Genomic DNA, 27,054 nt, shown 5'->3' on the forward strand with positions numbered 1-27,054 from the left:
TCTAGGAGAGAGAAAGGGTTAAACACTAAAAGACAGGGCCATGTGGATCATCGGTAGAAGGTGAGCATTAAGTTGTTGCCAGCAGAAGCTCGGATGATTCCACTATCCAGAAAGGTGTCACTGGTTGACACAGAGCCAGGCCAGGTGTAGCTTCTAGGAAGAGAAAAGAGAGAGAACAACGTTAAAAGCTTAAATAACAGCAAATAATGCAAAATTGGAGAGTAGTGTGAGAATGTAGCGAAGAGGGTGAAATTGGTCTTATGTCCTCCAGCAGCCTAAACCTATAGCAGCATAACTACAGAGATAGCTCAGGATAACCTAAGCCACTCTAACTATAAGCTTTATCAAAAAGGAAAGTTTTAAGCCTAGCCTTAAAAGTAGACAGGGTGTCTGCCTCACGGACTAAAACTGGGAGCTGGTTCCACAGGAGAGGAGCCTGATAACTAAAGGATCTGCCTCCCTTTCTACTTCTAGAGACTCTAGGAACCACCAGTAAACCTGCAGTCTGAGAACAAAGTGCTCTATTAGTAACATATGGAACAATCAGATCTCTGATGTATGATGGAGCTAGACCATTAAGGGCTTTATATGTGAGGAGAATTTAAAATTCTATTCTGGAGCCAACGAAGGGAAGCTAAAATAGGAGAAATATGATCTCTCTTTTAAATTTTCATCAGAACTCTTGCTGCGGCATTTTGAATCAGCTGAAGGCTTTTAACTGCATTTTGTGGCCATCCTGATAGTAAAGAATTACAATAGTCCAACCTTGGAGTAACAAATGCATGGACTAGTTTTTCAGTGTCACTCCTGGATAGGATATTTCTAATTTTGGCAATGTTCTGGAGATGAAAGAAGGAAATACTAGAAACCTGTTTAATATAGGATTTAAATGACATGTCCTGGTCAAAAATAACACCAAGGTTTTTTACTTTATTACCGGAGGTCAATTTAATGCCATCCAGGTTAAGTGATTGACTAAGCAGTTTCTTTTTTAAAGACTCCGGTCCAAAGACGACAACTTCTGTCTTGTCTGAATTTAGAAGCAAAAAATTTAAAGTAATCCAAGTTTTTATATCTTCAAGACATGCTTGTAGTCTATCTAACTGGTTGGGTTCATCAGGATTTATGGATAAGTAAAGCTGAGTAACATCAACGTAACAGTGAAAATGTATCCTATGCTGCATGATAATTTGACCTATTGGAAGCATATATATAGTAAAGAGAATTGGCCCAAGTACTGAACCCTGTGGTACTCCACAATTAACCCTGGAGTTTAAAGATGATTTATCATTTACATGAACAAACTGGAATCTGTTAGACAGATAAGATTTAAACCAGCCTAGCACTGTTCCCCTGATCCCTACAGCATATTCCAACCTTTCTTAGAGAATATTATGGTCGACTATCAAATGCAGCACTGAGATCTAACAGAACCAGTACAGACACAAGTCCATTATCTGAGGCCATAAGAATATCATTAGTGACTTTCAGCAGAGCTGTTTCAGTGCTATGATGAGCTCTGAAGCCTGACTGAAACTCTTCAAACAGGTCATTGCTGTGTAAATGCTCACACATTTGATTAGCAACTATTTTCTCAAGAATTTTAGATAAGAATGGAAGATTGGATATAGGTCTGTAATATTTCAAGTCATCTCGATCAAGCGAAGGTTTCTTAAGTAAAGGTTTAATTACAGCTAACTTAAAAGCTTGTGGTACATATCCATTTACTAAAGATAGATTAATCATATCTAAAATGGGGCTGGTAATCAGAGGGAACACTTCCTTAAATAATTTGGTTGGGATTGGGTCTAACATACAAGTTGAAGGTTTAGATGAAACTAATATTTCTGATAACTCAGGAAGCTCCACAGGATCAAAACAGTCCAAACACAAATCAGGTTCTTCAGTTATTTCCAATGTTGCCTCACTTGCTGAGGATGAAGTAATCATCTTCGGGAGTATGTCAAAGATTTTCTTTTTAATAGAATCAATTTTATTTAAGAAGAATCCCATAAAGTCATGACTGCTAAGAGCTAAGGGAATGGATGGCTTAACAGAGCTATGACTCTGTGTAAGTTTAGCAACTGTACTAAAGAGAAACCTAGGATTATTCTTGTTCTCTTCTATTAATGATGCGAAATAAGCTGTTCTGGCTTGGCGAAAATTACATTTTCTTTCAAGTGTGGAGTACTCGGTTAAATTAAACTCAAAGGTTATTAAGAAATGGTCAGACAGGACAGGATTATGAGAAAATATTATGTCTTTACACTCAATGCCATATGTCAGCACAAGGTCCAGAGAATGAAGACAAAGGTGGGTAGGTTTGTTAATGTTTTGAGCAAAGCCAATTGAGTCTAAGATAGCATTAAATGCTATTTTAGGCTATCACTTTCAGTGTCAACATGAATGTTAAAATCCCCTACTATAATAACCTTATCTGTATTTAACACTAAATTAGATAAAAGGTCTGAAAACTGATCTAAAAATTGAGAGTAAGGGCCTGGTGGACAGTACAAAACAACAAACAGAATTGGTTTTAGTGCTTTGCAATTTGGATGAGGATCAGCACAATCTTTAACATATTAGAGGATTGGTGGTTGTTCACTCAATTAAAAAAAATAAAAATCTATACTTTTACAGACTTCTCAATCCATTTTTGACCAAACAAGAACAAACAATCCAACATTCCAATTTTTATACCAGCTTACCTTTGCAGGTTCGCCAGAAGCTGGTGTCCTGGATCTCCAGCAGGCAGAGGCAGGAAATTTCCTGGGAGGTAACTGGACTTTCGCAAAGCAACACAGAGACACACAAGGAAAAACAACAACCAAACCTCACAGATTTGAGGGTAAATTAAAGAGACCATTTAAGCCAATATGCATCTTCATGGCGCACGGGAGGAAGCTGGAGTATCTAGAGAGAACACATGTAGAAAGACCCAGGCTGGAAACAGAACATCCTTGTTGCAAGGCAACCCTGCTTAAAGCCGCTGCACCATGCATGAAGTCATAGAAGATTTTACCACAGTGGTCAGGCTTTAAATAGCTCCAAAAGCACCGATTGACAGAGGAACAGCCGCTGTACAAATGGACGACAGATGAACGATTAGAACTGGATGGATGGCAAAATGAAAGGATAAATGGCTAGACAAGATGAATGATGGACAAATAAATGGAAGGTGCATGGATATTTAGAAGGATGGATGAATAAATGCATGACAGACAAGTTGAAGTACGGAAAAACAGATGAGTGACTGAAATGGGTGGAGGTAAGAATGAATGGATGGATAATTGGCTTTAGATATGGAGTAAAGACTAAATGGTTGGATATTGGACAAACATTAATAATGCAGGTAAGCAAGACTGAATAGAAGAGAATTATAAACAAATGATGAACTGACGATGAATGGATGGAAGGAAAAATAAACGGTTGAATAAAAGACAAATTCACTGAGTATTGGTTGATGAATGGTTATTGAACCAATACCTAGATGGACAAACATGGTCAGGTGCATTTTCCATTAAACTTCATAATATATTAGTTTTTTCTTACAGAACAAGAACTTTTCTTAGATTTATCTAAACAGACTTGTTTTTAATGCTCCTAAAAAGTTCAATTAAACAACATAAATAAAGTAACTGAGATTTACCACATCATGGAAGAGGTAAAGACGCTTAAAACATGAACATGAAGCATCATGAAGGCACTTGCAGTTTTGAACAGATTTGACTTCTTGATTTAAACCATTTTAATTGCATGATTGTACAGATGAAGTTTGTTGACTATTTTACACAAAACCAGTTGATGTTTTATTGTGTTTCCACCAGAAACTTCATGATGTTTTACTAAACTGAAACATCACCAGTCAGAACCAGCGTCGTTATAAACTCGGACGGGTTTGTTGGAAGCTAAAATATCCCAGGTCAATACTGTGTGTACAGTCTGCAAAATCTGCTTCTATTTACATGGATTTGTTCATTTTCAATAACAAGTAGGACTGACTGATCTGTGCACAAAGTGAGAAGCAGACGCACAGAAGAAATCTGGAGATCATATGGCCCATTTATATTTACAGACGTAAACTTGTTAAATCTAAGCTGTACACACATCACTGTAGTTAAAATTAAAGGAAAGCTGAAGAGTCGGGTGCTGAACAGTTAAAGAAAACTTACTTTCATTTAAAATAAAAATTAAAAAAAACTTTAGGGCAGAGTTTTTGTGTATTAAAATTATCAGTTAAACACAGATATATATTTTTTACATTTACAAAAAGGCAAAACGTTTTAGATATTTTTTTCTCCCCAAAGAGTCTCTGAAAAATGTGCAACACTTTTTCATCTGCATTAAAATGTCCTCTTGCTGGTCATCCTGGTGTTGTGTGCTGTAAGCCTACATGCTGAGGGACACATCCAGACTCCCGAAGCTCTCCATTAAATAACTATTATCTTCTCCTGCTCTTGTGAAAGTATGTCTTTTGGAAAGGGAGGTGGTGCTGGTGGTGGAGGAAGTTCCATGGTGTTCCACTTTGGTGCGATGAACGACTGAGACGGTTTCATATTTTGCCCAGATCCTGGTGGCCTGAAGGTATCTGAGGGGAGGAGACAAATGTTTAAGTAGTTCTCTGCAGCAAACAAAACGTGAAATTACATCCAGTGATGTAGAGAAGACTCAAGTTAAACTGATGAACTTAAATACAAATACTTAAAGGGGACATATGCAAAATCCACTTTTTTAACCTTTAAATACATTTTGTTGTGTACTTGGAGTCTGTAGGAGTGCCGAAAAGTTGAATTTAGTCTCTCCAGATGCTGCATAGACATCTTTATATTCTGTTTGGGTCATATTTTTCAACCAGTTAGTTTTCTCTATCGTCTGATACGTTTTTTGAACCGTTTCGTCACAATATTTGCTGCCGAACAGCCAAATAATGTCATGGCTGAACAATTTCGTGTATCTGCCATATTTATTTCTCGCTGCGATTTTGTAGTCCAAGCTCAAGTATGCCTACGCTGGGTAAGTTCGGTTTGGTTGTTTGGTGTATATCAGAGGTTGTGGCACGGCCGGTATTTGTGCAAACTGTTTTAGACTTAGGAAAGGTTTCTCTAAGTTCATACCTGAATTTAAGACCCTACTTTGACCGGTGTTTGTTTGGGTTTTTAAACTGCCCCCGTCCTTCCCTGTCACTCGGATCGGCACCACCTGGCTTACGTCTATGTTGGCTGGAGGAAGAAACAAATACCAGAATGAGACTGACAGCATGTTTTTGCAGCTTATGGGTCAGTAACTGCCCCTGTAAAGAAAATGTATTTGGTAATTAATTAAATTTAAACATTCGTAAACGTTTAAAACACAACACAATAAATTATTACCAGGTTTCTGACCTGCACTGTGGGCCCTCTTGTGGGAGTGCTTCGCCTTCAAGGTTTTTCCTTTTCCTTTGGCCTCGGCAGCCAGCTTCCTGGGAATCTTCTGCTGCACCTCTGCGGGTTTCTGCACCTCGTTGGTGGTGCTGATCAACTGAACGGGCAGCCTTTGTTTGTTCGGCCGAGGGCTGATGCTCTCCCTCCGGGGTGGAACCAGCGGAGGAGTGTCTGCTGGATCAGGAAAATTACCAGTGAAGACAAGAGGGTTTGAAGGTTGGGTCAGAGTCCCACCTCCGTTTACTGTGGTGCTCCTGAATGATGGGAAAGCAGAGAGCGTAGAGGACTGGGAAAAGAAAGGATAATTTGATGAAGACAAGATATTGAAATCTCTTTCAAAAAGCACACAACACTGAATAAAGCTCATTATACCAGAAAACGTGATAGACCAGATTTTCTCTTCTCACCCGTGTTGGATCGTCATAATTGGGGATGAGCTTTGACTTTATCTTCTCTAAACGTTCCTTTTCCCGATTAACTTGCTCCTTTTCCCTATCCAGTTTTCTTGTGGTCTCCCTCAGTCTCTCCAAGTCCTCTTGGTAAGTTTCCCGAAGCATTTTCAGCTCTAAATTTTCTTCTTTCAGCGCTGCCTCCATCTTCCTGCACTCCTCCTGTCGCTGCTGCAGCTCAGCTTCCTGACCTTCAATCAGCATCCTCTGCTTCTCCTTTTCTTTTTCCCAGCGCTGCTGCTCCGCTTGATGCTGTACCTGCTGCTTGTGCAGCTTAGCCAGCTCCTCCCTTTGCTTCTCCAGGTTGCGGTGCTTCTCCTGCTCAAGCAGCACGCTGCTGTTGCTACGGACGGGCAGCTTGCTCTTTGACTGGAAGACCCTCTGCAGTTCAATCCTGCTGTCCTGCTGGGCGATGAGTGCCTGCACAAGCAAATGTGGTTTACAATAGAAACACAATGATATTCTTTGATTTTTAGATAAAAGCATGTGTAGCTTGGGAAAATAAAACAAACTGATGCTTATGACTTACTTTTAAGCTGTAGAGCGTCTGTGTGAGCATCTCAACACTATCAAACACCTATAAAGTGGCAGTGAAATGAATCACTTTGGTGTGTGAACAGATACAGAAGGGCTGACAGAAAAAATGCTGAACAGTGCCTTGCAAAAATATTCTCTTGAATTCTTTCTAATCCTTTTTTATCACCATTTGATTTGACAGATCAACACAAGTTGTGCATAACTGTAAAGCAAAGGGAAAGTGATACATGTGTGGCATACTTTCGTACTTAGCCCCCTAAATAAAATCCAGCCCAGCTAATGAAATCAGAGAAGCAAACACAGGGGCCATGGTAACTAGGGGTGCACCGATTGCAGATTTCTGGCCTATCACGATTACTGATTCCAATTTTGGCCAATACCGTTTTTTTTTTTTGTATAACTGACAGCGTCGTGTGTTATAAGGTCACAATACACCTTCAATGTTCCAATTTTATTTTACTGAAAAACACTGAACAATACCTGTGAAACAATACAAACTTGTTTCAACTGCACACAAGGTAGCGCTCTCAAATATAAATGAAATGTTTAGAGCATTGCTTTAGTTCCTTTAGTCTTTTATTGTTCACTTTTTAAAAAGAAACAAAACTTGCACAATAGGTTAAACAAGTAGATAAGATCGATGGATAAGATCTTTTCTTTATGGAGTTAGAGCAGGTAGAAAAGCATAGTTGTAGATTACCATTGTCAGTGTGTGAATGTGTGTATGGATGAGTGAATGACTGATTGTCTCTGGGGCTTGATAAAGCGCAACACAAGTTCAGACCATTTACCATTAACCATAGTTAAAAAGAAAGCCATAAAAAGTGTTATTTTCAGTTTTTCAGAAGCCATTTAGGAGATACAGCAAACATAGAAGGAACCACTTTGGTCTCATGAGACTGAGATTGGACTATTCAGTCTACAAGCAACAGTGGCAAAAACCAATGCTGCACATCACCGTGAAAACACCATCACCCACCATGAAACACAGTGGTGGTGCTGTAGGAATAGTTATCTTCAGCAGGGACTTGGAAGCCTTGAAGAAAAGCATGAAACAAGCTGCAAAAGAAATAAGACTAGTGCAGAGGTTCACCTTCCAGCCGGACAACATGCAGCCAGAGCTACAACTGAATGGTTTAGATCTTCCTCATGTGTTAGAACAGCCTTGTCAACATCTAGACCTTTAATCCAAGTAACAATCTGTGGCAAAGTTAATGTTCAAAGAAGCTCTTCCTCCAAAATGACACAGCCTGCGGCATTTTGCAAAGAAAAAGCTGTCATTTCAATAGAAGATTGATCCAGAAATCAATTTTTAATTTGAAATAAAATACAATAAAAATGGATAACTACATATTTTTCTTCCACTTTATATTTATGCACTACGTTGTGTCTGCCCTTTGTGTAATCTCCCAGTAAAATACTTTTGTAGTGGTAATGAGAAGAAACGTAAAAAAGATGAACAGCTATGAATACTTTTGCAAGGCGGTGTTTGTGGGTGGAGTTACCGCAGTCTTAGGGAAGATACTGGAGGTTGAACTACAGTGTAGCTGTTGGTGGGTTTCACTTTCATCGTCTGCCTGAAACGAGAAAAAGACAGTGTATAAAACGATGAACCCCCAGCTTGGATCCTTTACATGTGTCCAACTTACAGACTTCTCCAGGTCTTCAGAGATTGACAAGTTCTTGAGCAGGTGGTCACAGTTACTTGACCTGCCTTCTGCCTTCTCAGCTGCATCTTCATCTGACCAGATTTTACAAATAACCAAAAAACAAAATAAAAATCACTTGGTGTGTTATTCATACATAGATACAGGCACATTTCCAAGGTATGTTTTAACACATATGTTACATTTTCCCTGTTTTAGATCAAGTAGGATTACAAAAGTTATTTCTATTTGCTGAATGCGAAATAATGTGAGGATGTTTTAGAGAATGTTTAACATTCAGAGGTTTGACATAAACTAAAGATTTAGGAAAGTCGATACGGTAACATCATGGCTGTGTAAGCTTAAAAAAGGCTAATTCACATCATTAATCCATCTGTGGATGTATTTCAGTCACATCGCAAAGCAACCGTCTCAGTGTGTCAGATAACAGGAGGAGAACAGTGGACCTCCTTAAGTCTGGTTTCATCCTTGGGGACAATTTCCAGATACCTGAAGAGGGCCCCGTTAGATGCACGGATAAACACCATAGGAATGTCCAGCCATAAAACAGTTTAGGAAGGACACAGGTTTTGTGTCTCAGATACGGAAATGTCTTGGAGCAAACTGTGTGCATCAACCCTGGAACAAAAGCAAAAGATCTCGTGCAGATGCTGGCTGAAGCTGCTAAGAGATTGTAGTTATCTACGGTCCTGTAGCAACCTGAGCAGAACAGCCGCTCAGCGAGGAAGAGGTCATTATTCCAAAAGCAACATAAAATATACTGATGGAAAAAGACCTTAACTTTGGAGACGTCCATTTTAGCATATTGACCATTGTTACATTTGGAAGAAAATGGGGGAAGCTTGCAAGCCTGAGAACACCATCCCAGCTGTGAGGTATCAGCATGATCTTATGTAGGTGTTTGGCTGCAGGAGGCTGCCTATCTATTTTGTTAAGTCCAGCAGAGAAAACTATGGAGGAAATGTTGAAACAACATCTGAAGACCAGGAAGTTAAAGCTTGGTTATTCCAAATGGGCCACGCACAATAATGCCTCTAAATGTGTTACAAACTGGTTTAAGGACAACAAAGTCAATGTTTTAGAGTGGCAGTTGTGGGCAGAGCTGGAAAAGTTCATGTGAGCAAGATGGCCTACAAACCTGACCCAGTTACATTAGTTCTATCACCAGGAATGAACACCCAAAATGCTAAACCAAAGTCAAACAGTTTAAAAGGCAATTACAACAAATACTAAGAAAATGTATGCAAACTTCAGAATTTTAAGAAAATAATAAAAAAATATATATATCTCTGATTATTCTGGCAACTTTAATCAAAAACAGCGAAATCTGATTTAATGTAACAAAAAAAAAAAAAAAACTGCTGTGGTGAGTGTACAACAAATATCTAGTTTTAGGTGTAAATGGCCTTTAAACAGAAAGTCTAAAAATTGTCATCCATGCTAAATAAAATAAACTCACATTTCATGCTGTTAGCTACAGGGTAATCAGATGTTCCTTTAAAGGTCTCTGCCCTCCTGATCACACTTTGCTGTATCTCAGTCTCCTCCTCCACAGGAACATCTAGGTGTTTAATCCTCAAAAAGAGCAGGTTCTGCAACTTCTCCACTGCAGACAAGATAAAAAAAAGTCCTTAATCTCTTTATTTAAAGAGTTCATTTTATTGGTATTATATAAGCAACTGTTTTTCATTCCACTCTTACACTCTTCAATGGCGCCACTTAACAAGGCCTCCCCCTGCTGGAGGTCAGAAGAATCACCTCGCAGAAGCAGCCCTCTGGAAGGGGCTTCCCGACCCACCACATGATTATAAAGTGTGGCAAAGACATGCTGCTTCTCTTCCAGACTTTGCTTAATCTGGTTGTCTTTTTGCTGCAGCAAATCTGAAAAGCAGAACCAAACAGAAGCTCTGTTGGTCCGTGGAACGTAAACACCAGGACTGACTCCTATATTATCTTCATAACGTGAACATAATAAAAACTGCTTTGGCTACAATCTTCAGAAAAGTTATTTTCAGTTAAATATCTTGCATTTTTTCATTTCTAAAAAAAATAATGAAGATTTAAAAAAGAAATGCCACCAGCATTGAAAAAGTCTTGTGGGAACTTGAAATAAAAATTGTGAAATGATCTGAAAAAGAAAAGTATGAACATGAAGTTTCCTACTCTCTAGGTAAAAACTGATTTTCTATAAAAACAAAACAAATATTATAGAACTAACCTGATGTTCAATTATTTACAGTGACAGAAGTAACCAGGGTTTACACAAAGATCTGTGTAATCTGACACAGATTAAGGGGTCTTACCTTGAAAACACTGCAGTTTAGCCATCATTTCACTGTGCATTTCATTATCTCTGTAACTGAAACACAGAAATTTCACTGACATTTATTTTAAAGCAACAATCAAGCAATAGCTGTCTTTCCAAACAAAAATACTCGAAATTTAATCTGGTTAGCAAAACTTTGATTTATAGTCCTTCTCACTAACATAAATCTGATATTTTAATTTCAAATTTCTTCATGTTCAACTTATTACTTATCCTGAATAATTTTACCTTATGGCTGAGGAATCTTTTCTATTTAGCGAATCTTAAAATCTAAATTTATAGCACACCATTTCAGCTCCGCGCCATTATACGACCACTTCTGATTTAGACACAAACCGCTCACCAATCCACAGCCTCGCGTATGAGGTTAATCCAGGTTTGGCACTCATCTTTGGAGCCGGTGTGGAGCTCATACATTCCGGCCAAACCAGAGGTAGACGCACAGATGATGTACATGCCTTTTTCCTCATGGGCCACTTCCCTGACGATCACTCTCTGCAGGAAGATCACCGGTGGCTTGTTATCCTAGAAGAGACAATCCAGCAACATTATTTATTGACCTCAGTTCACTTTGTGAGCACATTTTATTTTGTTAAAATTCACAAGCTACACCCATACCTGATTGCTGCTAACCTGTAGATTTAATAAATCACTAGAATAGAACCTGACAAAAATATTACCACAGTGAGAGCCACAACCCACAAATGGAGATACATGGTAGAGTGGGGTCTTCTCAGAAGTGGCCCACCTACCAACATACAAGAGCGCACTGATAACTTATCCAGGAAGAACATCTAAAGCACTGCAGGCCTCAGTTAGTCAGTGTTCCCGATTTAACAGCAAGAGACTGGGCAGTAATGGCATCCAAGGCCAAAACCAGCGCTGAGCAAATGGAACACAAAAGCTTGGCTTACAGTTTCAAAAAAACATCTTTTATGGATGTTTTTCCGTGGACTGGCCAGACAAACATGAAACCTTTATTAATTATTTTATTATTATTATTGTGTAACTAACGCGGCATTTGAGAAAAAGAACATAATATAAAAAAAGTCGCTTCTTAGATTAAATCCTCAGTTGTCTTTACTCGGGTTATCTATGATTTTAAAATTGATTTGATCACCTAAAAACGTTAAAAGTCTGAAAAAAGCGGAAACAAATAAATCTGAGGGAGGAAAGACTTTCCTTGGCATTGTAGCTTAAAGTAGTGACCCAATCTGCTGCCATGACATTGAATTATGCAATAATATGACTTGGTTGAGCTATGGGATTTAACATTCTTTTCATCCTTTTAACATCCTCAGGTTTGCCTCTGAATTAAAACAGAAGATTGCTGGGATAAATAATGCGGACAGTTATGATCTTTTTTTACTCTGTACAGTTTTGGTTGACTTGGACTCACCATGGCTGCTAACACAAGCTTCTGATCTTTCTCTTGTAACAGAAGGAGCATGTCAGACAGCAGCACCGCCTGGATTGCTGCAGGGGAAAAAAAAGAAAAGCTTAGCATAAAAATTATACAGACACAGATTATGTTTTATTCTAACATAACTATTTAAAACAGACTCTCTTGAGTCTATCAGAGAAGCAAATGTTGTCCCAGTCAGGGACAGTAGTCTACAGACCAGTAGGACAAACAGTAGTTTTGTCACTCAAACTTGAAAATGGCACCTTTTCATACAAACACACACGTCTTTCTATCTATAGAACCCAGTTAGAGTAATCACTGATAATTAATGGAGAGATCAGTAGAAGCTCAGTCTGATGCAGAGACAAAGACATTACAAACCTTTCTGTTTACCAGAGGACCTCCAGGTAAGGGCTCCTTCATACAGCAGCGTCTTGTTGCCCTGGATCAGATCCTCTCTACGGAACCACTGGTCATCCATCAGCCGGATCGGAGTCTTTGGCTCCAGCCGATAGCTGATCTCTCTGATGCGGGCAATCTTGTCATATTCACTCACCTGAGTGTTAACCTGGGAGATGGTGTGCTTGATCAGCTCCAAAGCGTTCTCCAGATGTTTACACTCATCTGTGTCGGCTGTAAGAGGCACAAAATAAGTTACTGAGTTTAATGTCAAAATAAAAGAAAAAAAAGATGACCAGGATGTTGTTGGCCATTTCTGATCTCCAGTGTTTGTAAAACTGTGACAAGCAAATACCAGGTTCCACCAATTCTGATTTCTCTTTAGGGAATAAAATGAAAGGATATATAGGAACAGCAATAAAAATATAGATTTTTCAAGCCTTCCTGGCACAGCTGATCTTCAAATATTTAGATTAGACAGTTTTCTTTTAAATAGTTTCTCATATCTCTATGCTTCTCCTGACTTCATTTTAAACACCTTACTAGTACTGGTAATGGCTAATTGTGAGCCACATTCACTCCGTAACATGATCCACACTGAAGAGTGTTGCTGTAAGTGTGACCTTGTAACACTAAGAATGGTATATATGCTGATCTCAAATAAAAAAAAGTGATTTCTGAGTTTCAGACCGACTGATTGAGCCGAACTTCGACTATTTTCCAGTTAACATCGAATTTCTTAGTGTGTCTCTAGTTTTTACAGACGCTGAAACCCAGAATGTGGACCAGGAGCAGGTAAAATGGATGAAAAGGGATTCCTTACCATCTGTGTTCTGGATGATTCGTTCAAGCAGGATGGGATATTTTGTGATGCGTTGAGTCACCAGCAAGAAGCATTCAGGAATTGTTAATCTTCGCACAAGAGGCAGCTGATCGATTTTCTGTGAACAATTTTCCGTTTTTAACCAAGCTCATAAAATGTATTACTTCATATACTATGTATTAAAACTGCACTTAGATCAACCTCTCCGTAGGCTTGTTGATCTGTGAAGACGTTGGCTATTTTAAGCATCATAGATGGATTTTGTGTCAATGCTATGTTTAAAATAACTTGCTTAAAATCTGTCGTTTCTTTCCTAATTTCAGCTCACCCTCTGCAGACTCTCCCCTGACCTCACCACATTTACAACAAAAGGAGAAAAATAATCAAATCCCACTTTCAAAACTTTAGAAGCGTTTTCGATGAGAGTTCAAAGGTTATCGTTTCCGAAAAAAAGAGTGAAGGTTTCAGAATGCTTACTCTAATCAGAATCTGCAGCTTCTTGTTGTTCTGCGTCTGTTCTTTGTAGAAGTTGACAGCTTCGCTGTGATGGCTGCAAAAATGGCTGTAAACCACCATCATCTGTTCTCCCAGATTACCTGAAAACTGACACAAGAGAGAAGCTTACTGATTCCGCCTTAAGCTTCGGATTTACAATCAATAAAACATATGGAGACATTTTATTTATGAATGAACAAGGTGTAGCTCAGACTTGGCCCACCTGGAAAACATATTCTCAAAACCAGAGGCTTGCATTATTATAATATTATTCTGTGTATCATGTTTGAGGTTCTGCAGGCAATGATGAACTTCACACAATAGATGGGATCACGGGGATAAATACTGAAGCAACATCTCAAAACATCAGCCAGAAGGTTGAAGTTTGGGCTCAGATGGATCTTCAAAGTGAACAACGACTCTAAGCATACTGCCAAATTAATTACAAAGGGGTTTAAGGACAAAAGGGTCAATAGAGTCAACATTCTGGGTTAACCATCACAAAGCTCTGATGTCAGCCACATATAAACTTTGTGGGCAGAGGTGAAAAGGTTTGTGTAACCAAGGTGACTAGAAGCCTGACCCAGTTATACCAGTTCTGTCAGGAGGACTCAAATTCTATTGTGAGAAGCTTGTGGAAGGAAACCCAAAACGCTCGATCAAAGTTATACAGTTTAAAAGGCAATTCTACAGACACCAATGAAATGGCCTTTAGTTTAAACCTGTAAATGTCTTGTGATACGCTGCAATTTTATGACAAAAAGGTCAAGGGGCTAAAATCTGTCTTGTAAAGGAGATGAACAACCTCGACGAATTTATTGTGTCATCTTTCCAGTGATGCAGAGAGAGAAACAGCTTTGTTTTTGAGAAAACTATTTTAACTTCAACAAGAAAGCCAAAGACTGCTTTAAATGTTGGTCTTGTTTACTCCCATTTTATAATTCCTAAAGAATAACCCAAATCAGATTAAATCTGTAACAGGAGGTCAAACCACAGACTGCACCATCGACCATAAAATCTAGTTGGTGTATCTCTACTTGTTTTCTCTTTTAGCAGAAGACTGGCAGAAAGCAAAACAAAGTCTCTGGTAACTGGATGCCATTATCAGATCATTAAATATAAGTGTATGGAGCAACCACATCCATGGTGTCGTGTTGAAATGTTTCAGACACACCAGAAACCCCTATTGGCACCTAATTTTGTAAACAGCACATTCACAGAAAGATATAAGGGTGGAAATAAGTAGGTGAGTAGAAACAGCATGAAACTGCCGAGCAGTAAAAAGCAAAGGCAGACCATAAACAAAATACATTTTGTACTAATTACAGCTAATAGACCAAACTTGTTCTTTTGCCTGGATGATCTTGGTGTCTTTATTTGAATGTGACCTAAAGGAGAAAGGCTATTTCTAGGACACTCCTTTAGACTACCTGATTGATGAGGATATCCCCCAGCTGCGTGATGCAGAAGTTATTTGGATTTTCCTCGTCCTGACTCTGCTTTTGACGGAGTTTGAGGAAGTTAAAGAAGTGCATGTGGAGGCTGAGGAGAACCTCCACGCCGGGGAAGAGCTTTTCCAGCCAAGCATCGTCTACGAGAAGAGACTGCTTCAGCTCGTACATGTAGATGTGGAAAAGGATTTTTAAGGTGCGCACATGGTGCATCTCCGTCTGGATCAACTCTAGGAGATTGACAAGGAGTTAGACATTAGGCAGCTGATGTTTACAAAATGCTAAGTAGAAATGTATGCATTACCATAAAGCCTAAAATGACACTTGGTTATAACAAATGCAAGATTGTTTGAGGCAGTTACAGTTTGACAGGTGATTCCTTTCCAGGAAAATGAGACACACCCCGGTTTACACACATTCTGGATCAACTTCTGTTTCAGCGTACCGTAGATGACGTCCTGCCTTTTACCAGCCTCTTTGTTCATGGACATCAGGTAGTTCTGGTCCACAGCCAAGCTCCAGGACTCCGCCTCCAGATTGTGGGCATCCCACTCAAGATCAGCTTGCAGCTGAGCATAATGGCAGTCTGGTGACACACAGACAGACGTTAGGACTGAAAGCAGAAAAATATAGATCATGCTCTGTGCATACGAATTCATCTCTAAATTTTAAAATTGCATGATTATTTCTTTGGATATAATTTCTGATGACATACAAATTTATACCATAGAATAAAAATTGCAGAAAAATGACTTTTTTTCCTTTTAATTTTTAAAAAGAAAATGAAATTTTTCTCAAGATTGAGAGCGAACAAATTTATGTCCAAAGAATAAAAAGAAACAGACATCAGAATGTGGTAAGACAATTTAAATGTCTTTGTTAAGATGATAAAATATTTATTATCTACAGAAACAAATGCTCAAAAATGATAATTAATTAAAGAGAAAGTGTAAACTGTTTTTATGTTTGCCACATAATATTTAAAACTAATTATTCTCTGCAGACTCCCTGTTAATTAAACTCATAACAGTAAAAATATCCCTTCAATTCTTCCAAACTTTACTTTTTCTATTATGCACGTTCCAATGATCTTGCAGAAGCTATTTTAATAAAGTGAATCTTTCATCAGCGCTCCCCTTCATCTCACTGGTGGCGACCAACTGACCTTCTAGGTTGATTGCCTCAGCCAAGGAAGGAGCCAACAATCCAGGGTCATCAGTGAAAAGCTTCACCCGCTGGCCGTCAAGCTCATCCATCTGCAGCGCGCCGGGTCTAGTTGGTATGTGATGAGATATGGCTCATCAGGTAAATTAAAATGTGACGGCAGCACAAAAACAAGCCAACAGAAGAAGAAGAAGAAAAAAAAAAAAAAAAAGGTTCTCAGTACTGTTGCAGGGCTTTAGTGCTGTTGCTTCATGTAAAACGTTTTTTAGTGTCAAGCAAAGTAAGATCCATCATGTGAAATGGATCAGAGGTGACTCAGAATCAATCGTTATGGACAACACGTCCACCCGGCCCAGAATAAACATGGAAAAACACAGGCTGCTAAATCTGGACAGGAAAATGCTGTGTTTCTGATAAAAAGACCGAGTTTTTTTTTTTTTTTTTTAAACCAACCTCAAGCTTGCTGTTCTGTATGAAGAAGAAGCTGGTGGAGAGTTGGATTTTTGTGGTGGTTGACAGTCATACCTGGTCCATGGAAACTGCCTGGGTGGCCATTAGAAGGCGGGGGGACAAATATTCTCCCCAGAGCTGTGAGACAGGACAACAAACAGAGACAAAAACAACAGTGTGAGCAACACAGGGAGAAAGACGCTAAAATGAAAAAATATCAGACATCATATTTGTAACATTTGTTTAAAAATATGAAACCTAAAAATTAACAACACCTTTTGACAGTGAAATGTCTCAGACCATGCAACCCCTCCCATGTGATTCATATTAATATTGATCAATAGTTTATTCAAGGTGTCACACAAAGATGCATAACTACAAAAACTAGGTATGTCATCGTTTCTTATGTTTTCTGTAATCACTCCCTTTAAAACGTTTGTTTACAGGAGGAAAAATCATTTACCTGCCACTTTTAAACTAGATAAACTATCTGCGGCACAGGAAGAGGACTGTGAGCGGAGAATGCAACAAGCTGATGCAGAAGGAACCTAGTTTAATGTGAAACTGGTTTGACTGTAACAACGATCCGGACGTGAGACCAGCCGAAAGGGAAAAATACAACTAGGGCCATAGCTGACCTGTGGTAGCAAGTTACAGCTGAAAATGACCCCAGCACAGCAGCGATCAGACAAATATGTACTAGTCTTACACTGAGGAAATACCATTATTTATTATTCAGGGGTTTTTCTTTAAAATCAGACATACACAACCAGTCAAATGTTTGGACACACTTTCTCATGAATGAGAAAAGTGATTGGTAGTGCACATTAAGGTGCAAAATCAATAAGAAACATGAATTATTAATATTCGTCAATGCTCTTAACCAATTTCAACTGTGACAAAATGACTCACCCTTCTCATGTGACTGTTTGCTTCTTTCCTTTCTTCACAAGCTTTCCACAGTAATACTGAAAGAAAGAAATACAGGAATGAAAAAGGTGATATGAAATAAAATCCTGGAGCAAAATATAGAATAAAATGAGCGTTTAATCTCAAACTGAGTTTGTATGGGGGTTGATTTTGTGTGTTTTTGTCTGTACATGTCATAAGGCCTGACAAGCTGAATTAGATTGACTGACCTGATAAAACAGCAGCAAAGCACAGCACGAAAATGTTTATATACCGTTTGTAATTTTTTCAGGCTTCCTATTTGCAGAGAGGTTATTCAGGAAAGCTGTAGCTTAGCAAAGTAAGACACACCTAGAATAACACACAAACGTTTGACCAAAGGAGTTGCGGGACAATGTCACTCTACTGGTCACCACTCTAGGGCAGGGATTTCTCACAAACTTTCCAGGTACCACCATTCTGACCTTTTAGACAGCAGTACAACATAAGCTGGACTTTTCCAGCTTGTCAAAAAAAAAAAACAACAAACACATTCTTTATGTTGGCACGATGTGATTGGTTGAAAGATACATTTTCCATTTTTACCCCGACGTTGAAAGCTCCAGGATTAAAGTTGGGAAAAAACGAGCAGAAAGGCCTCTAGTATTTATCTCATAATCCGGCCTTTCATTTTAAACGTGGAGTTAGCTGAGGTCTCAAAAAAAGTTGCTTATTTACACTTCTGACAATTTGGACCACAACCCTTTCACACACGCACAGTACTAGACCTCTTTGAAGGAGAATGTTACTGCAGTGTTTAAAAGTCAAAAGTGCAGAAAAGTACATTACCTAGTTTTACCAAAAGCAGATAAAAGGCCCCAAAAAGGTTTTTGCCCATTTACATGTTTTTCTGTTTTTTTCTTTTTTGTTGCACTTAAATGTTTCAGATCAAATTTCAATATCAGAAAAAGATAACCTTAAATACATAAAAATGTTTTCAAATGGTTTAATTTAATAAGGGGAACACATATTCAAACCAAGCTGGTTCTATGAGAAAAAGTAACAACCGCATATAATAACAGGTTGTTCCACCCGTGGCCTCAATGACGGCCTTCAAGCACTTATTTATGCCACTGTTAAACTGCAGAATTGTTTGAATTCAGCCCGACTTTGACTAGGCCACTGCTAAACTTTAATTTGTTTTTAAGCCAGCAAGAGGTAGACTTGCAGTTGTGTTTGGGTCTTTGTCTTACCGCGTAACCCAAGTGAAGTTGAGTTTGAGGTCAGAAACTAATGGCTGGAGATTCTACTTCAGGATTTTCTCCTGCAGGACAAAAGTCAATTATGGCTAATAGTCCAGTTTTGGAGGAATCAGATCAGTCCCAAGCCATCACACTATCCCCACCATGGTTTAATCGTTGGTATGATGTTTTTCTGAAACAGCTCTCAGACCTTCCTAAAAGTTCCACTTTTCTCTCAGCTTTCCATGGAACATCTTTGGGATCATGAAGATGTTTTGTTGTTCCTGGTTAGCAGTAGTTTTGGCTTTATAACTCTTCTTTGGCCATGTTTGCCCAGTCTCTTTCTTACTGTTCAACACTGAACTTAACGGAGGACGGTGAGGCCTACAGTCCTTTAGATGTTGTTCTATGTTCTTTTATGACCACCTGGATACGTTTTCGATGCGCTCGTGAAGAAGTTTTTAAAAGCTGGCCACTGCTGTGTAGGTTCACTATTGCTCAATGCGTTTCTATATATGGATGATGGCTCTGACTGTGGCTCACTGGAGTCCTTTGGCTTTGTCAACCCTTCAGGCTCATAGAGGTCAATGACTGTTCATTTCTGGTTGAAACATGTTGCTATTTGAGATCTTTTAGCCTACTTCATGTTGTCAGACAGGTTCTGTTTAAGTGTCAGTCAGTCATCAGTCATTTTCTACCACTTCTTCCACAGTGGGTCGCGGGAAGCTGGTGCCTATCTCCAGCAGTCTATGGGCGAGAGGCGGGGTACACCCTGGACAGGTCGCCAGTCCATCGCAGGGCAACACACAAACAACCATGCACACACTCATTCATATACCTCTGTTTAAGTAATTTTTTTTATTCTTATCGTCCTGGCAGTTAAATGTGGCTAGTTAATTCATGTCTTAAAGGGGACATATCATGGAAAAATCCCCTTTTATAGCCCTTAAATACATTTTGTTGTGTACTTGGAGTCTGTAGGATTGCCGAAATATTGAATTTAGTCTCCCTAGGTGCTGCGTAGATATCTTTATATTCTGTTTGGGTCATATTTTTCAGTCCGTTCAGTTTTCTCTATCATCTCTTACGTTTTTCCAACGGTTTGGTTGTTGGGTGTATTAACCCACATAATTCCATACACCTTTCCTTTCAGGCCAAAACATTGCAGTTCCACTTTATATAGACCACAACTGAATGAATTAAGTGTGAAAAGTAAAGTTTTAAAATTGTAAAATGTTCCCTTTAACATAGGTGGGGGTGGGGCTTGTCTTTTCATCTAGGCTCATTTGGATAGCTTTGTCCTCTAATAAATTAAATCATCATTTGAAAACTGTACTTTCTCAGGTTATCATTGTCTGATATTAAACTTTAATTACCTGAAACATTTAAGTATGACAAATACACAATAACTATGGGGGTAAATAACTAATGGTGAACAGAATGGAGTGCAGCATAAGAAGCAGCTTTATGTGGTTTTCAGTGTGTACTGGGAATTCTTAAAATTTCTGTTTGAGACGGTTCTGAAGAAGCAAACTTTTTATTTGCTGGAGCAATTAACTGTTTAAGCTGTTGGTGCTGATTAGCTCTACAACAGTTTGTCCATATTTACCTCAAAATAAATGACATCAAACTTTGTTCTGAAGACAACTAAAGGCCACAGTATGGTCTACCTAAAACTTTTATATAAAAACTGTGCTCATCATAAGGTCTTCAATGTGAAACCAAATTGAAAAAAGATGCACTGACATTTTTTATAGTCGCCTCTAAAACAGGTTGATGGTCTTTTGTAGAACTCCTGCAGTAAATCAGCAAAGCATTGATACATGTACTAATGCTTAGGGCAGTACATGCATACATGAGAGTTTTCTCAGGGTTAGAGTAGAAGTATAATATTAGATATATTGTAAAGAAAACACACATCTTTATACTTCTATGTGGCTGAGCCCATTTTCCTTTGGGAATATTTTGGCTTCTTTTAAAGCATCCCTCTGAGCTTCAAGCTAAGTTCCTATCCACAATGTGGTTGTTTGGCTTGGTCCCTTGTTGTTACTGACAGCCACACCTCGTAAACTGGGCGGAGAAGGAGCAAAGAAGCATGAAAGACAAGTCATACCCCGCCAGGGAAAAACAAGACCAGCGAGTCGGCCAAGTCTCCTGTAGAGGACGGACCGAGGAAGAAAGAAATAAAAAAAAAACTAACCAAAACATGGCGTTGGCAAAAAGTAGTTTCACTGACAATGGTCATAACCACAGTAAGCTCAGACGAATGAGTGCACGTAAATAAATAAGTAACAGTTACCGTCATAGTGACACAAACCAAAAAAACAGAAACAACCTGAAGGAAAATTACCATATAAAAAGGAGGAATTTGTGTATTAAACAAACTAATAACTTTAGAGGTCTGGTGTACAGAACAGCATCATGCCGAAAGAGGCCTTACTCACAGAGTTAGAAAACATACATGCATACTGATGAACATGCAAATGAGTAAGTTGTTTGTCTGCCTAACCCTTCTAAATGTTCCCTTAAGAATCACAATGAACAGGAAAATTGACTGCTTTACCAATACTGAATACAAATTCACATAACCAGGAATTACATAGAAAAAAGCAAGTGGTACTGCGTTTAACAGCTGCAGATGAAGCATTTCGATCAGTGATAATCTCTGTGAACCCTGAGAAAACAGTAACAACTAAATGAGGTTATTCTGATTGTAATCCTAAAATACAACCATAAAGGCTGTTAGCCATTCATAGAGCTTTATGTCACGAAATCCATTAAACAGAAATGGGAAAGATAATTAGGTTTAAAGTCTCACTGAATGAGCAGCTATGCGTTTGGTTAGCACAACAATCACAACAGCTTGCAAAAGGCAACAACAGGGAAATGGTTCAACTTTCTACGGCATCCCCCAGAAAAACTCACACTAAGGACCCTTGGGACACAAATGGGGCACATGTAAAAAACTACAATAAAGTCATAACAATGTTCTTTTTTTTTTTTTTTTATGTGTATAACATTGAACATAACCCAAAGGATAACAACTTAGTACAGAAATGTGTTGGGTGAAATAGGAGAAATGTAGTGTGTTAAGAGGAAACAAAAAAAATACAAGCCCATTTCACTGAACTCTGTGAAAACGCACCCGTTTTATATATATATATAAAATTTTTCCATAGTTGGTAGCACTGTTGCCTTGCAGCAAGAAGGTCCTGGGTTCGATTCCCGGCCAGGGATCTTTCTGCGTGGAGTTTGCATGTTCTCCCCGTGCATGTGTAGGTTCTCACCGGGTACTCCGGCTTCCTCCCACAGTCCACATACATGCCTGTTAGGTTGATTGGTCTCTAAATTGCCCTTAGGTGTGTAAGTGTGTGTGTGGTTGTTTGTGTGTTGCCCTGCGATGGACTGGCAACCTGTCCAGGGTGTACCCTGCCTCTCGCCCATAGACTGCTGGAGATAGGCGCCAGCTTTCCCACGACCCACTATGGAATTAGCGGTAGAAAACGTCTGAAACATTTCAGAGAAGAGCTTGCAGGATGATTTGTATCACAGCTGCTCTTTTTTAAAATTAACAACCCAAAGCACCAAAACATGAGATCAGTGGTTCAACAGTTACATCTTGCACATTTCCTGCTGCTTTCACCTTTAACACCCTCAACCACAGGTTACTTATTAACCTCTGGATGATTGAATGAACATGTGGTTTTAAATGAGTGGCAGACTGAGCATCTGTCAGTGTCCAGAGGTAAAGCCATCAGTTTACGACACACCCCCACCCGACCTAAAGTCACAGAGAACCTTCATTATTTTTCTTACAGTAATAAACAGATGTTTATTGAATAATGTTATAATCTCAGGCAGGTGCTGCCACAAAATAAGGAACAAGCGAGATGATTAAAAATTATTAAGGCTTGCTTGAAAGAACAAAAACAGGTTTATCCCGTTCAGACATGTGAGGGAGCTAAAACTCGAGGCTGCTGTCAAACTCAATAGATCACGTGGCCAACAAAAAGAGACACTTATATGTAACTTATATGTAAGCTACTTCAATTTATCTCAACTCAATTTTCATACAGACTTTCAAGCACATAATATCCAATTTTGCTGTAAAGAAAACTTAAGGATTTTAAGAGATCTGAGAATACAAATTATATTTTGTGAATTTAAAAAACAGTTACATCAACAGTAATTAGAATGACAAAATAAAACCATCATACATGTTTTGCATGTGGAGGAAAATAACTAAAGTTTAAGAAAAGAAAACCTGTGTAAGCGGAAGAGGCAAAATCCTGACATACAAGCCTCGAGAGCCAAGATTTGAACCAGGAACTTTGTTGTTGTGCAGCAACAGTACTAACCACTACACAAACATGCCAGATTGCACGGAAATTAAAAGGTAAACAACAGGTGTCAAATACTGGTATGCAAAGCTGTTATCTACTCCCTTTGCAGTGGCCTGTGGTTCTACGTTAAAAGCCGCTGACGTTGCATTGTCCTTCCTAATTGCAGCCGATTCAGAGGTACAATCTGACTTATAGTTTGGGGGAAATTTATGTTTTTTTTTCATCTAAATGTTCAGAATAAGGCCACCACAGTAGTATCTGGGGTTAGTTTATTCGTATGATACAGTTTGAAGAACACAAATCTCAGGTGGGGCCTTTCTATTATAGCTTTGGATGATTTAATTTTGCTAGGTGGCAGCCATGCTGGATTTTCAGGTCAAGGTTGAAGAGGAGCTTCCAGATTTCCAGTCAGTTGACTAAAACATGGAAATTTCAACTTCCATGTCCAAACTGAACACAATATTATGCTGCATATCATTTGGCTCAGAATTTGGAACTGATCTGGGTATGGAGTCAGACCCGACTTAGTTTTCAAGCTGCAAGTTAGTGGGATATTAATATAGTCGTGCTCAGTCACCAGGCTCACTATTATTAACAATACAAATCAATAATGTATTTCTCAGCATTTAATGACACCAAAACCCAAAGGAAGATGTTAACAGATAGATATTATCCATTACTTTAAGTGATATGAGCTTCATGAGGCTCACTTAGAAATGCAGTTAGTTTGTTACTGCAACTTTCTCTGCATTTTTATGCGCTGCAGTCGTATCGGATCTTGAGAATGGCGTTAAGGATATTTTCCATCTTAAAGTTCCAACTTCAGGGTGCGCCACGTTGATTGGATCTTGGAACACCCGACATCCAAATACAAACGTAAAGCCCCTTTACTAAGGCCTAGAAACCTAAACAGGGTATACCCCTCCTGTCACTTAATGACAGCACTTTCTTTGATCTCACAGATGATATGGATTTGGAAGATTATTATATGTATAACTTCACTACTTCTAAGGAACTAAAGTAAGTATTCATATGCCTTGAACCTTTTCATATTTTGTCACATTGCAACTACAAACTGTGCATATGAGCAAAAAGGAGGGAAAGTGATATACGTTTTCAAATCATTTTACAAATAAAACTGCTTAAAGTGTTGTATGCATTTGTATTGTTGAGTCAATACTTTGTAGAACTACTTCCACTACATTACAGCAAGTCATTTGGGGCATGTCTGAACCAGCTTTACACATTTTGACCTCGTTCTCTTTGCAAAATAGGTTAAATAAAGTTATAATGGACAGTGAACATCTGTGAACATTAATTTCTGACTCTTGCCTCAAAGATTCACTTGGATTTAGGTCGGGACTTTGACTGGACCATTCTAACACCCGAATCTGACTTAATCTAAACCATTCCACTTTAGTATTGTAGCCATGTTTAGGATTGTTGTCTTGTTGGATGGTGAACCTCCACCTTGGTCCCCTGCAACCTTAAACTGGGTTTTCTTCCAGGACTGCGTTGCATTTTGCTCCATTGTTTTCCCAATCAACTGTGACCAGTTTAAATACAGCTCTGGATAAAAGCATCACCACAGGATGGTAATACCACCACCACATTTCACTTTGGTTTTGGTGTGTTTAGGCTGTACAGTATTAGCTTTTCTCCACACGTAGCTTATTGCATGTAGGCCAGGTAGTTCAATTTGGGTCTCATCTGACCAGAGCAACTTCTAGCACATGTTTGGTGTGTCCCCTAAATGACTTGTGGCAAACTGCAAATAGGGTGTTTTATAGCTTTCTATCAACAATGTCTTTCTTCTTGCCACTCATACACAAAAGGTCAAATTTGTGGAGTGCATGATTAATAATCGTGTCAATGGATCTTTCCCATGTGAGCTGTGGATCTCTACAGCTCCTCCAGAGTTGGCTGCTTCTCTTATTAATGCTCTAATTGCCCAGATTAACAGTTTGGAAAGACAGCAGGTTTGCAGTTTTGCCATAGTCTTAATTTTTGGATGATGAAAAGTGCTCTGTAGGATGTTGAAACTTTGAATATTATTTTATAACCCAAATATTATTTAACTTTATTTAACAACTTTACCCCTGACCCTTCTGGTTTTATCCTTCGTCTTTTTGATGTGGTTTAATCACTGATGTTCTCTAACAAACACCTGAGACCCTCACAGAACAGTTGCATTTATACTGAGTTTAAACTACATATAGGTAGACTAATTACATTTTAATATTAATTAGGTGAGCTCTGGAGACAACTGGTTGCACTGGATTTTATTTTAGGAGTGTCACAGTCGGTAAAGAAGGCTGACATACAAATTTGCGTGCCACACTATTCAGATTTCTATTTATTAAAGTAAATGAAAACCATGTATCCTTTTCCTTCCACAATGATCCATTACTTTGTGTTGTTTTTTCCACATACAATCCCAAAAAAATGTATTTCCATAGAAAAGCCACAGTACTTCACATCAGGATGACACAACCAGCAGGAATTAGTTAATAAAAGGGGATGGGGAAACGGTGTGACGAGCTAAATCTGGAATGGGAATGTTAGGAATGCCAAGGTGAGAGTATCTCACCTGGATTCATTACGTTTCCCACCGACTAAGGTGTCAGATGAGCTCAGCGGACAGATCCGAAGCATGAGAGGGAAAACGGGAGTGGCAGCAGGTGATGTTAGCAAACCTGTAGCTCAACGGTTTTCCAACGGTTAAAAGTTGGACTCTAAAAGCTGACATTGCCCCACCACTGACGCTCTGTGAAATTAGACGAGCCTGTTTAAATAATGTTTTCTCCAGCTCATTTTGAGTTTAGAAATATTTACAGGAAAAAGCACTCGATTTTAAGCCCACTTTTCAACTTAAAACACAGAGGCGAGGTTATGTTTTTCACAGCTAGCTCCCCGCTCTTCAGCGTTAGCTTCCTACCAACCGTTTCCCAAATTCCCCAACAACTGGTCCAAAAACAGTCCCATAAAAACAGTCCCATAACCGTACCTGAAGACAGAACAACCCTGCAGCAGGAGGACCCGTCGAAGGCGAAACCTAGCTTTCTGTTCACGTCCAAGCGAAAGTAAGAAAACGGTCTATATCTCTCAACAGCTCTAAGTAAATAGAAGGAAAACACAGTGAAGATGTCTTCGGAGAAACAAGTGTACAAATCATGAAAAAAAAAATGGGGCAGGACGATGAAGGGAGTGTTTTAAAAGAAATCCCAGCCTCCTCTCTCTCTCTGAATAGTCCGTCCTTCTCTGAGGGTGTATTTACACTTGCCACTTTAAACGCTATAAACGGACCAGAGTTCGTTTCCCCCCTTGTTCCGGATCTTTTGCGGAGGTGTAAATACATTCAAACGAACCCTGGTCCGGACCAAACAACCGGACCGAGACCCACTTTTTGAGGTGGTCTCGGTCCGCTTCCAAACGGACTCTGGTGCGGTTCGCTTATGGTCTGAATACAAACCGGCCCCGATCCGAACCAACTACAAAAACGTACGTCTCTTTGGACATAAAAAGCCACGCAAAGGTGTGTGTTGTAAGGTAATCATACCTGACAAGCTGTGGGTTGCTTAGCAACGCTACTGGCTTGTTGCACGTAGAGAACGTCGGCGTTCAGCACGTATTCTCCGACGGGGTTCCAAAATTATAAATGGACCGTCTCAACATCTGTGTTGAATGAGCTGCTCTTCACCCTCACAACAATATTGCAGCTTTAATAACGGCATAAATATGCAGATCAGAGGAGCTGCACGCAGCACGTCTACAGATGTTTTCCTCAATGTCCGGGTCTGTGCTCTGTCCCGCCCCCGTCATTTCTGTCCAATGGGAACAATGATCGTGACCCGCGTGGCTTTGTTTACAAGTAATAGTTCACTTGCAAAAAGTACAATGTGAAAACAAACCGGACCAAATGAAAAAAATAAAGTTCGCTTTTGGTGCGGACCAAACAAGCGGACCAAAGGACTTTCCTGGTGTGAATACAACCTG

At 39.1% G+C, this 27,054-nt stretch overlaps 1 protein-coding gene across 7 annotated transcripts; it reads right to left on the minus strand.

Annotated features, from left to right (window-relative positions):
* Positions 1–3,454: 3,454 nt before the first annotated feature.
* On the minus strand, positions 3,455–26,652 carry arhgef18a (rho/rac guanine nucleotide exchange factor (GEF) 18a). 7 transcript variants are annotated; one of them, XM_047369309.1, is made up of 21 exons: positions 26,618–26,652; positions 17,499–17,554; positions 16,590–16,724; positions 16,138–16,269; positions 15,418–15,558; positions 14,952–15,202; positions 13,504–13,629; positions 13,027–13,144; positions 12,186–12,437; positions 11,799–11,875; positions 10,743–10,924; positions 10,377–10,432; positions 9,775–9,954; positions 9,533–9,679; positions 8,056–8,147; positions 7,912–7,983; positions 6,399–6,446; positions 5,828–6,289; positions 5,370–5,706; positions 5,115–5,219; positions 3,455–4,588 (listed from the first exon to the last, which is right to left on the minus strand). In XM_047369309.1, exons 4-21 carry the CDS (start codon positions 16,226–16,228, stop codon positions 4,431–4,433), a joined length of 2,895 nt encoding a protein of 964 aa, XP_047225265.1. In that variant the 5' UTR covers positions 16,229–16,269; positions 16,590–16,724; positions 17,499–17,554; positions 26,618–26,652; the 3' UTR covers positions 3,455–4,430. The 7 variants fall into 7 exon arrangements, with proteins under 7 accessions (XP_047225265.1, XP_047225267.1, XP_047225266.1 ...); XM_047369311.1 differs by lacking the exon at positions 26,618–26,652 and adding an exon at positions 26,066–26,511 and having other exon boundaries at positions 16,138–16,244; positions 16,662–16,724; XM_047369310.1 differs by lacking the exon at positions 26,618–26,652 and adding an exon at positions 26,066–26,511 and having other exon boundaries at positions 16,662–16,724.
* Between the last annotated feature and the right edge of the window lie 402 nt (positions 26,653–27,054).

The sequence above is a fragment of the Girardinichthys multiradiatus genome, chromosome 6, assembly GCF_021462225.1.
Source record: "Girardinichthys multiradiatus isolate DD_20200921_A chromosome 6, DD_fGirMul_XY1, whole genome shotgun sequence".
NCBI lineage: Eukaryota > Metazoa > Chordata > Actinopteri > Cyprinodontiformes > Goodeidae > Girardinichthys > Girardinichthys multiradiatus.

Bases quoted from the DNA above. Each gene is read 5' to 3' on its own strand.
- arhgef18a (XM_047369309.1), bottom strand. From the start codon at position 16,228: ATGGATGAGCTTGACGGCCAGCGGGTGAAGCTTTTCACTGATGACCCT. The intron at 6,447-7,911 runs GTAACTCCACCC...GCCACTTTATAG, and splicing joins GTATCTTCCCTAAGACTGCG to GTGTTTGATAGTGTTGAGAT. The intron at 5,707-5,827 runs GTGAGAAGAGAA...TTCTTTTCCCAG, and splicing joins ATTATGACGATCCAACACGG to TCCTCTACGCTCTCTGCTTT.